The following is a 12,120-nucleotide window of genomic DNA, read 5'->3' as shown; positions in this document are numbered from 1 at the left end:
TATTCTGCTTCTCTGCATAGACTTGGAACAGAAAGGGGAAAGTGGATGGGGGGGGGGAAGAAAAGCCGCAATCTTGATGGGCAAGTGAGTTCCAAATAGACAAGAGAGAATGCATTTGGACATGCTCCCAACCTTGAGAATACCCTCCCTCCCCTAATGAAGGCTGGCTTGTAGGGATGGGTATCATTGACACACATTGGCAAGCAGTATGGTGGCCCCACATGGGAAGATATTTGGCAGCTCTCCTTTAGCTCATTAGAATCCAAATTGGCCCCAGCTTAAAAATTAATGAAGCCCACTGCTTCAAGGAGTTTTATCTGCAGGTAAACATTCATTTACCTACAGAAATCCCTTTAAAAATTGCCACCATAGGAAGCATTTTAATAAAATGTGCCACCATTTAGATGTCATATTTCCAGTGGTAGAGAGCCTATTCTATATGAAATCTTACAGAACACAAGCGTAAAGTCCTATCAACATGTCAAAATGTAAGCATATACATTTTAGCTCTACAGCTTGCGTAAGTGTTAGCACCTAGATATGACATTTACATATTTTAGCATAAAGTATTCTGAAAGTTGGACACGTAAATGTCAGCCCTATCTATGCCCCTCCTCTAAACACCCTCAAACAATTACGCACTATAGCCATTTTAGTTTCTAATTATAGAATAGTGTTTTAAATGTGGATAGCAGTACTCTATAAATAATTTAAGCATTCGAAAGGTGCTTAAATTTAGGTGACCTGTTCAGTGGTGTAGTAAGGGGGTGAGGGGGGCGGTCTGCCCCGGGTACAGGTACTTGTCCTCCTCTCCACACACACACACACACCCCCTTCCCCGCCTCCCCCCCCACGCCATGCATGCGCACCGCTTCCCTTCCCCCCCGTATCCTCTGTAACGTTCCTGGCACGAGCAACAACCCCCAACCTGCTGTCACGCCAGCTTCTGCTCGTCCTCTGACGTCACTTCCTGAACCTACATCTAGTAGGTGATGTCAGAGGAAGAGCCGACACTGGCGCGACAGCAGATTGAGGTTGGGGGTTGTTGCTCGCTCCAGGAACGTTACAGAGGAACAGGGGAAGGGAAGCGGCAGGGGCGGAGCATGTGGAGGTGGAGAAGGGGGGTGTGGGGGCGCCACCGCCCCCTCTCACCTTCGCTATACCACTGGATCTGTTTTTCAATGAGGAGAATAATGTGCTAAGATATTTGTACTGAAGTGTCCTGAATGCCTAGGGGCACTTAAAGACAAACTGTCTAGCACACGTATTGTCAGACCCGCAGTATCATTAGAAGTCTGCTCAGAATTCATTATTTGGGTGCTGAGCCTATCAGAAGCAATAGAAAACATGTGCCCTGTTATGAAGGGGGAAATCAGAGGTTACATGCCTACTGTTAAGCGTATTTCTTCTTGTTGGTTGGCTAAACCATCATAGTAATATAGATCAAAGTGTCTTTCTATTTTCCAGTCATTCATGAGCTCTTTCCGTAGACAAAAGAGGATGCTGAAGTGACTTTCACTGCACACCACCCAAATTGGATACTTTGGAGTCTTCAGATAAGAACCAACCTAAGAGAGAACAGACAAGAAAAATAATAATTTCACAAAGATGCGTCCTTATTTATCTCTTGGACAACTAGAGGACAATATTGCAAAGCCCACAGAGCAGAATATATTGACCCACTTATCTTTGAATGCATACACAGCCACACTTGCCTGTGGCAGAATGGGCAAATCTGAGTGGGCAAACATAGGCCTAATATTTGTTCAGCTGGCATTACCCAGCTAAATTTAGGTAGTTAGCAATGGCTAAACTCAATAGCTTGCCCCTCCTTTTTTTACCAATATAAATGTGTGTGATTTGTGATTTTTAAGCATACAAATTTACCCCCCACCCCCCTTTTACAAAACTGTAATACGGTTTTTAGCGTTGGAGCAGTTACCACCGCAGCCGACGCTAAAAACTGTGCTACAGTTTTGTAAAAAAAAAAAAGGGGGGGGGAGTTAGCTACTTAAAAGCAGTGGTCCACAACCCAGTCCTAGCACACCCAACCAGTTGGGCTTTCAGGATATCCACAATTAAGCATGCCAATGTCATAGTACATGTGAATGTCCTGAACATTTGACTGGTTGGATGCACCCCAGGTACTGAGTTGAGAACCACTGAGTTAAAGAATCCATAATTTGGCTAAAAAACAATTTTTAGTCAAATGCCACCTTTTAAATATCAAGCCTCCTATAGAATTATTTATGAAGTATCATATCAAAATAAAATGTTCTTATCTCTCATTAACTTATTCTATACTCAGTAGAAATACATATACTGAATCTTAAATATGATAGTATATCAAGCTGCCTTTGAAAACTAATATTAACTGTGAGAACTGAGACATAGAGGTCAGTATGTCTCAATTTTCACCTGTATTTTAAGCCAGATGGATTACAATAGCTGGTGGAATTTGGTGTGTTTATATGTTAAATATGAGAAAATATTTGCAGTTAATGTGGCAAATTGGGAATCTTTACATAAATATGTTGATTAATGTGTGTATTATGATGTTAGATTGTATGATATTATTGCAATGACCTAGGACTAACTCATTGTATTGGTTTTGTTTTATTGTGCTGTATTGTTCTTTAAAACTTTAATAAATTGTTTTATGAAAGAAAAAAAATTTCTACCTGTGTGGTCTGGTCATTTAATTTTTCTAACTATGTTGATTCCAGTCTCTGATTTCTGCCTTCCTCTGCCTTCTCTTAACGTTGTCTTGTCAGGGTTTCCATTTTTTTTCTCTTCTCCTGTCTTCTTCACTTCCTCCATTATATCCATCTCCAGCATTAATCTTTTCCTTTCAATTTCTTCCATTTATTTTTCTGCCTCTGTCCAGATTTCATTATTGCTACCCAGTCTTCAATTTCCTTCTTTTTACTACGTCTCCTAAAGGTCTCCATCTCCTTCCCTCACCCTGGCTCTCCCATTCCCTTTCCTCATATTTCTCATACTTTTATTAATTGTGTCCTCCTCCTCCTTATATCTTCTCTCTATCCTCCTATTCTATCCAGATTCTCTACTCTCTTTTTCCCAACCAGCATCTCCCTTTTTCTCTTTCACCTTCCATCCACTGTTTCCCCCTCTAATTCAATTCAGTGTTGCCCTTTTTCCCTTCCATCCATAATATATCCCCCTCCCCTTTCTCTACTACAGCCATCCAGTACCTCCTGTCTCTCTCTTTGTCACCACAATCTAACATCTCTTTCTTCCCCATTTAACATGCCTTTTTGTCACTCATCCTCCAGCATTACTCTGTCTCCCCCCATTCAGTATCATCTGTCTCTACCCCAATACCCTTGTGTCACTCATTTTTTCTTTCCCCCATCATGCCACGTTATTCTATCTCTCTTTCCCTCATCCTACTAATCTCCCATTCTCTCCCCCTCTTTCTCCTGGTCACTCATGGAAGCCTCTTCCTGGTCCCTTCCTTCTGAAATGCCTGTAGGAATCAGGAGCTCACTTCCCTGCCTGCCACCCATGCTATAGGGTCCTACCCCTATGCATGCTGCTGCCAGCTTCCCACCCTTTCCTGCCAGTCGCTCACTTGCTCACCCTCTCACCGCTGTCACATGCAAACAAAACTAACTTGTGCTGCAGGGCCCTATTGTTGTGCTTGCCTCTGACAGCTTCCTTCCTCCCCCTCATGACGTAATTTCCTATTTCATGGAGGGAAGCCAGTAGTGGCACGCAGTGTTGGGGCCCTGCAGCTTGGTTTAGATTTGTTTGCATGTGGCAGAGGGCAGCAAGTGAGTGACAGGGAGGTAAGTTCACCTCACCAAGCAGTCAGGGGTCCGGGGCATCTGCTCTGTTCACCCCCCCCCCCAGTACTGCACATACATTGCTTATGGTATCTTTGCACAATGTCTTTTACTGAAGCAAACGTTAAGGAATGTGGAGGCTATCCTTTTTGGATGAGGTGGTACAAAGGCATGGGACAAATCCATAGACTAGCAAATGGACTGGAGGTCCTGAAAACCAAACCAAAACCTAGGAACAAGATGATTAGAAAAATGAAGTCACCAGACAAAAAAGGTAGAATCATTTTGTTATTTTCAGTTTAGTGATTGAAAGGGGAGAGTGTGGCGCAGTGGTTAAATCTACAGCTTCAGCACCCTGAGGTTGTAGGTTGAAACCCACGCTGCTCCTTGTGACCCTGGGCAAGCCACTTAATCCCTCCATTGCACCAGGTACATTAGATAGATTGTGATCCCGCTGGGACAGACAGGAAAAAAATTCTTGAGTACCTGAATAAATTCATGTAAAGCGTTCTGAGCTCCCCTGGGAGAACGGTATAGAAAATTGAATAAAATAAATAAAATAAAATAAATATGTCAATTTTGAGAATTTACATCTACTATCTTTATATTTTGCACTGTAAAGACAGAAATGAATTTCTTTCTATTTCTCTGGAGTTATACTGCAGAGTCTGGCATCTTAGGATTTCAGTTTAATTTCTACCTATATTAGTATGTTTAGGGCTCCTTTTACTAAGCTGCAATAGCGTTTTTAGCGCATGTAGAATTTTAGCGCACGCTAAACCCACGCTACGCAGCTAGAACTAACGCCAGCTCAATGCTGGCGTTAGCGTCTAGTGCGTGCGCTAAAACCATTATTGCAGCTTAGTAAAAGGAGCCCTTAGTGTTTGAGGCCAGGTATTCTGGATGGGGACAGATGTTGGCATGCATTGGAAGATATAGGTTGGCTCTTCTTCAGCCCTTTTAAACCCAGAGCAACTCTAATTTAAACATTAGTAAAGACCATTGACTTCAAGTCCACCTGGACAGGAAAATGACATGATTTTTAAATCATTTTGAGCTTAGATTTAGAAAAGGTAAGTGATAACATGTAAAATGCAATACAAATTGAAAAGTGGCAAGAAACAGCTCAAATGGGAATTTTCCCCTAAATCATTCCTTTATAGAACACTAGTATAAAATGCAGGAGAACAAAATAAAAAGTTCATTTTTATTTACATAGGAAATAAGATCTGGGTGAGCAAACAAGAGTTTAGCTTGATTTACTTTTCCCCAAAGATGGAATAGACTTATTCAGAATAGAGGCTATGGGGAGACAAATAAAAGCAGTGTGTTTATCTAGATTAATTAATTGTCATTTGTGGGTGGGTGTGGTGATGGGTTTATCCTCTTTGGTGCGATGCTACAAAAGATAAGCACTTATTGCATGGTGCCTAGCGATGCCTAACACTAAAGTAGGCATGTTTAGGAGTGAAGAAAGACTTAGGCGCTACTAGGCATAATTCTCTAGAGCAGTGTTCTTTAACCACCGGTCGATGGACCATGGTCCACAGAAATTTCCTGCCGGTCCACAGGGCCAGCACATGCATCAGGCCCAAAACAGTGTTCTTCAACCGCCGGTCCACGGTGCGATCGATGCGGCGTTATCTTCGAGCCAGCTCCCTCTTCCTAACTGATTCAGTGCACAAAGCCACAGGCATCCTGCGCCTGAACCGGAAGCCTTCTCTCTGACATTGCAACGTTAGAGGGAAGGCTTCCAGATGAGGCACGGGACGTGCAAGGTGCAATTAGTACTATTATGGGGGCGGGGTCTGGGGTGGAGATTGGGTAGAGATGGGCGGGGTCTGGCCCACGACTTAGCCCCGTGTTCTTCAACCGCCGGTCCACGGTGCGATCGATGTGGTGTTATCTTCGAGCCAGCTCCCTCTTCCTAACTGATTCAGTGCACAAAGCCACGGGCAGTGGCTCCTATGGGCATCCTGCGCCTGAACCGGAAGCCTTCTCTCTGACGTTGGGAAGGCTTCCAGATGAGGCACGGGACGTGCAAGGTGCAATTAGTACTATTATGGGGGTGGGATCTGGGGTGGAGATTGGGTAGAGATGGGCGGGGTCTGGCCCACGACTTAGCCCCGTGTTCTTCAAACGCCTGTACACGTCCCGATGCCGGTCCACATAACAATTCTTTTATTTCTGCCGGTCCATAGGTGTAAAAAGGTTGAAAAAAACTGCTCTAAAGGACTTAGACGCTTATAACTTAGGCCTTTAAAACCCTGGCCTATATTATGGGTGCCTAAGTTTTAAATTAGGTGCCACCAAACATGATTCTGTAATGGGCGTCAAAGTGTGATTGACATACAATAGACGCCTATCTTTTTTAAGCATCAATTACAGAATCTGGCCCTTAGTCTTTACTGAGTACAGAATTCTGGTACCTCAGTGGAGAACACGTCTTGCAGATTGAGACATTTTTTATTGTGTGGTCACAGAATGTATACAAGAATGGTGCTGTACCTGAGCTCTTACAATCACATGAGCCCTTCCTTCAGATTTTCTGATTAGGTTCTTCTTCGCCCTTTCTTCCTTTTCACTCCTTTCTTTGTCTCCTCTCCTCTTCAGGTTTATTTCTGGTTCTCCCGAACCCCCTGGTTCTCCCCCACGGCCCTCTTTGAGATATTTTGTATGTTAATCTTTTGGGTCTCTGGATGGTTCTGTTGAATCTCTCTGTTCACTTGCTCATTGCTATTTTTGTTTCTTACCTGTTTCAACTTTTGTTATTGAAAACTCAATAAAAATATTTGAAATCAGATATATCAACAATGTGATTTGGTTGTTCCTACTCATAAGAAATGACATGAGAACTAGTACTTTTTCATGTGAGACCTGTAGAGTGGAACAAGCTTCCAGTATACAGTACATTAGGCAACAAAAAAATCTGTGTAGTTTTAATGTCATCTTTTTCATAAAATGAAGTATGATGGTTGATGCTTTTCATGCGATTTAGCACTTTTGCTGATTTTTATGTTTAGTTTGTTTTGTTTTTGTTATTGTTTTAATTATGTATGTATTGTTGTAATCTGCCTTGTTTAAAGGCAGACTATAAATAATAAACTACAAACAAGGATTAATATAAAAAAATAGCTCATGTTACACCACCCTTACATAATTTTCATATTGGCCCAATAAAAAATTGCACAACCTGTAACAAATCTCTTTTCTATCCAGCACCCATTGAGAGTCAGGTAGTATAACATAGACTTATCATTTATTTATAAAGGGAAAATGATGTTTTTCTTTACATTCAGAATCACTGTTCCTAAAAACTATGAATATTAAACTATGTTCCAAGAAAATGTTTGAGATATAAATATGGTAATCTGAGCATGGTGTAGTTCTCTCTCGTACTACTATTAATTATTTCTAGAGCACTACCAGATGTACACAGCACTGTACAGAGTCACAAAGGAGATAGTCCCTGTTCGAATGAGCTCACAATCTAATCAACAAAAACAGACAAACAGGATGCTAGGTAAGGGGATACAGTTAGCAAAGATGGTTAAACTGTTGGCTACGGTGGTGAGGGCAGTAGGGAATAGAGTTATGAGTTGAAGGCTATTACAAAAAGGTAAGTTTTTAGACAAATTTTGAACAAGGGAAGGGGTGTGATGCAAGGGCTCACTTAGGGCTAAATTCTCAAAAATTTGCATTAAAAACCGATGGGCCACTGTCACAGCAGTTATTGTAGCAATGTAAAAAAAAAAGCGAGCCATTCTCCAAAAAACGCTCATGGAAATGAGATTGGTGGAGAGTTCGCTAAATTTTAAAAAGCATTTGAAAACATTCTATTTCCAAAAAGCTTTCCTCTGAGAATTGGAAGGGCATAACATTGTGATCATGAGGGCATAATTGGCTTTGCTATCTTGCATGATGTGAATCTTTCCTATTTTTAATGGAGTTGTTTTCTGTTTTTAATTTTGTTTTAAATTATTTTGTAAACTGCTTTAATCTTTTAAATTTAGCTAAGTGGTATATAAAGTGTTCTAATAAACAGACATACTGCGAGATTGCTACTATGAGTCAGTGGCACCATTTTGAACTGTCAGATGATCTCAACCCAGTCCTCAGGGCACATCCTGCCAGTCAGGTTTTCAGGATATCCACAATGACTATGAATGAGATAGATTTGCATGCCAAGAAGGTTGGCTGGCTGGCTGAGTGTGCTCTGAAAACTGGGTTGAGAAGCACTGTTCTAGAATGTCAGTACACTTACTCTAGAAACTAAACAAGTCAAATCACTAAACATCCCTATATAGAATCCCCATTCTAACAGAATACCTTGTCCCAGATAAACACATAGAACGCCATTTTAGATAGGATGTCTAAGTCTGACTTTGGATGTTTCCCGCAAAATGTCCAAAGGTCAGGATGGAAAAAAATCCATTTTCGAAATAGCTAGACATCCAAATGTTTTTTGGTTTTTTTTTAAATCAGGATGCTATAGCCATTTTGAACTGCACTGAGGGCAGTGAGAAGTGGACTGAACGGCATTCATAGGTAAATAATAATGAAAAAGGGGGATAATTAGTATAGAAAAGAGAGTTGATAAGTTTTTACAGGAGTCATATAATATGTGCTATTTTGGATGACAAACTCTGATTTTCAACATATTTCTAATGATGTGTTGGAAACAAGAAAATTTATGGCGAAATTTGTATTTGATGCCTTTGACATCACCTCAAAAGCATCAGCATTATCCATCACCATGAGGAGACAAGCATAAGAACATAAGAATTGCCGCTGCTGGGTCAGACCTGTGGTCCATCATGCCCAGCAGTCCACTCCCGCGGTGGCCCTTAGATCAAAGATCAGTGCCCTAACTGAGACTAGCCCTACCTGCGTACATTCTGGTTCAGCAAGAACTTGTCTAACTTTGTTTTGAATCCCTGGAGGGTGTTTTCCCCTATGACAGACTCCAGAAGAGCGTTCTAATTTTCTACCATTCTCTGGATGAAGAAGAACTTCCTTATGTTCGTACGGAATCTATCCCCTTTCAATTAAGAGTTTCTGATTTGGATGCCAACATCCAAGAGTGCTTGGCCAACATTCCATGTTTGGATGATGAGCTCTTTGGTGACAAGATAGAAAATCACAAGGCATGAGAGGTCCATGACTACTCTCATCCTCAAGGTCTTTCAAATCTCAACCTGCCAAATGATTTCATAATGATAAGCACTCTTCCTAATACCATAAGCGCAGATACATACCATCATCTACCTCTCCTAGAGCTTCTCCTCATAAATGCTCAAAACAAAGGACTCAGAAGCTCCAGTCACAGTCTCAGCAAAAATCACAGCAGTCCTTTTGACTTTCTTCTAGAGAACCTAGCCAGCGTAGTTCAGCCTTCACCACAGACTCTGCCCATTGGGGGTCATCTCACTCACTTTTACCACCACTGGTCCCTCATAACATCAGACCACTGGGTACTACAAATAGTGAGCCAAGGTTACACTCTTCATCTAAAAGGTACACCTCCAAACCGCCTCCCAAAGAGTCTACTTTCAATTCCAATCAGACCACATTTCTTTGCCAAGAGTTCTCAACCCTTCTCCAGCTCAACACAATAGAACACGTTCCTCTGCAGGAGAGGGGCTGAGGGTTCTATTCCAAGTAATTCCTGTGAAGGATTTAGGGGTTTTCTCTCTGTAAGGCTGTCATTTTACCACTGGGCAGCTGAGGGCACTAGCCCAATAGTGGGTAAACTACAGGGTCCAGAATGCACTGAGCTCTGTAGCTGAGCTCAACCCTCATCCAGCAAGTGGTGCTAAACTGCCAGAACAGACATGGGATGGAACTCAGGCAGGAAGAGATTTATATGCTCAGTATGGAATCATTGAGCGAGGTTCCTGAGAGAGTGAGGTCCCCAAAGGAGAGAAGCTTTCCTAGCCGTAGGCGTAAGAGAAGCCCTGGGAAGCAGTGCAGTCTCAAGTGTGTCCTAAGAGAGAGATTCCCTAGCTGTGGCTGCATCCAAGCCCTGGGGAGGACTGGAGTGAGAAAGCTAGCTGAGAACCCATTCAGTCGAACTTCTAGTCCAAGACCTCTGTAAACTGAACCTTTATGTTTAAAGGTGACTGTCCTGTGTTTGGGGTATAGCAGCTGAGCTGAAGCCAGTTGAGACTCTTGAGGAAAAGGGGTTTCTTTTTCCTAAATATTTTTCTGTTTGGACTGCTTAACAAGTGAAATAGAGAACAGTCTTATAGTGCTTTAAACCTGTGAGGAAACAGGATTGTGTGGGAGTTAAGGCTTTCCTCTTTCAGAAACAGTGTCTTTCACTGCATCAGCCCCTGGGAGTGGAACAATCTTCCAGGATACATTCGTCAGCAGCAAAATGTTCAGAACTTTAGGAAACTGCTGAAAAGACATCTGTTCTGTAAAATGAAATATAGGGTCTGAGTTTGGCTGAGGGAGGAGGAGTGATGATTCTTGAGTGGTCACGGAGGAGTTTGATGGTTTGGTTTGTTTTATTTGGTTTAAGGATGTCTGTTATTAAGGCATCTTGTATGACTTATAGAATTTTATATTTTGATGTATGTGTGGGTTTGGCCAGTTTTGGCCTTAAATGATATGATTTTGTTATTAGTATTAGTAGCATTTTGTATTACATGTTATTGTAGATTTTAAATGTAGATGAAATAAATTTTGTTAGTTTTTAGGATATGAATTGAATTAAAGAAATCAATATATTAAATATTTAATTAATTTTATGTTATGGTATTCTTGGTATAGCATTTTAATGAATTGAATAACAGTAATTGACTATATTTACCCTATTTTGTATAGTTGTCAAATTTTGCCAAGAACAAGATATCATGATCCTCATAGCACCTCGGAGGCCACAACAACCATGGTTTCTTCTTCTTCTTCAACTCAATATCCGGGAACCCTTCCTAATTCAAATCTTTCCATCCTTAACACAAAATGAGGGGTCTCTTCTCCATCCAATCGTCATTCATTGACCCTCAGAGTGTGGTTTCTTTCTCTCAGCAGTAGATATATTTGTACCATCTGCAACGGCATCAGATATCACCGAAGCTTCCAGAAAACCTTCAACAAAATGGTGTTACCACTTTAAGTGGACTAGATTCACACTCTGATGTAACCAATACTTGTTACATCCGGACACATGTCCTCTCCCATCAGTCCTGGACTATCTCCTACACCTCTCCGACTCTGGTCTAAAAATCACATCAGTCAGAGTTCATTGTAATGCTATGCTTTTCATACATCTATGGATAAAAAAGTACTAGGTGTCCATCCCTTAATCTCCAGATTCAGGAAGGGCCTATCAGCCCTGATGAAACCTCCCTTTGAGCCAATGGTGTCCTCATCTCTCAGATATCTTACATGGAAAGTGGTATTTTTAATCTGCATCACTTTAACATGCTGAGTCAGTGAGCTGCAAGTGCTTGTCTCAGATCCACCATATACAACGTTCTACCATGATAGGGTAGTTCTCCACATACATCCAAAATTTCTTCCTAAGGTCATCTCAGATTTTCATTTGAACCAGTCCAAGACCACATTCTCATTCTGGTGAATCTGCACTCCACATATTGTGACTGTAAATGTGCTCTTGCTTACTACTCATATAGAACCAAACCTCACAGGTCTTCTATTCAACTGTTCCCAAGAGAACTACCTCTACATGGCTTGCAGACTGTATTACCTTTTGCTATGCTTGGGTTAGGCTGTCACTAGAAGGTCATGTCACAGCACATAAAGTTAGGGCTATGGCAACTTCAGTAGCTCATCTGCATTACACTCCAATTGAAGATATCTGTAAAGCCGTCACTTGGTCCTCAGTTCATACCTTTACATCACACTACTGGCTGGAGAGCCATTCTAGACCGAGAGAGTCGATTCAACCAAACAGTTCTAAAAAATGTATTCTCAACTTAAAAGCAAACTACCTTCCAATCCTTTTGTTTCCAGCTAGGAAGTCCCACATGAGAATACACTGCCTGCTTGTCCTAGGACAAAGCACAGTTACTTACCAGTAACAGATGTTGTCTGAGGACAGCAGGCAGATATTCTTGCAACACTCCCATCTTCCTTATTTGGCTTCTTAACTTTTTTACTGAACTGACAGTCCCATGAGCCATCAGGCTGGAAGGCACCGCTGCATGCGCAATACTGGCAGTCTCGACACCTGCAAAAAGTTTAAAGTGACAGTACTCTTTTGCACTGTTCATACCAGATTCCTTGGATGACGTCACCCACATGTGAGAACATCTGCCTGCTGTCCTCGGATAATACCTTA

The 12,120-nt window shown here is 41.6% G+C and overlaps 1 protein-coding gene across 4 annotated transcripts in view; it reads right to left on the bottom strand.

The window, feature by feature from the left end:
• MINDY4 (MINDY lysine 48 deubiquitinase 4) overlaps positions 1-12,120 on the bottom strand; it is a 210,635-nt gene that overhangs the window by 17,169 nt on the left and 181,346 nt on the right. For all 4 annotated transcript variants that reach the window (XM_033931767.1, XM_033931765.1, XM_033931766.1 and 1 more), the window contains exon 16: positions 1,388-1,568. In XM_033931767.1, coding sequence (XP_033787658.1) covers positions 1,388-1,568 — 181 coding nt within the window. The remainder of the gene's footprint in view (positions 1-1,387; positions 1,569-12,120) is intronic.

The sequence above is a fragment of the Geotrypetes seraphini genome, chromosome 2 (assembly GCF_902459505.1).
Source record: "Geotrypetes seraphini chromosome 2, aGeoSer1.1, whole genome shotgun sequence".
Taxonomy (NCBI): domain Eukaryota; kingdom Metazoa; phylum Chordata; class Amphibia; order Gymnophiona; family Dermophiidae; genus Geotrypetes; species Geotrypetes seraphini.
This window is presented reverse-complemented; position numbering and strand designations above follow the sequence as displayed.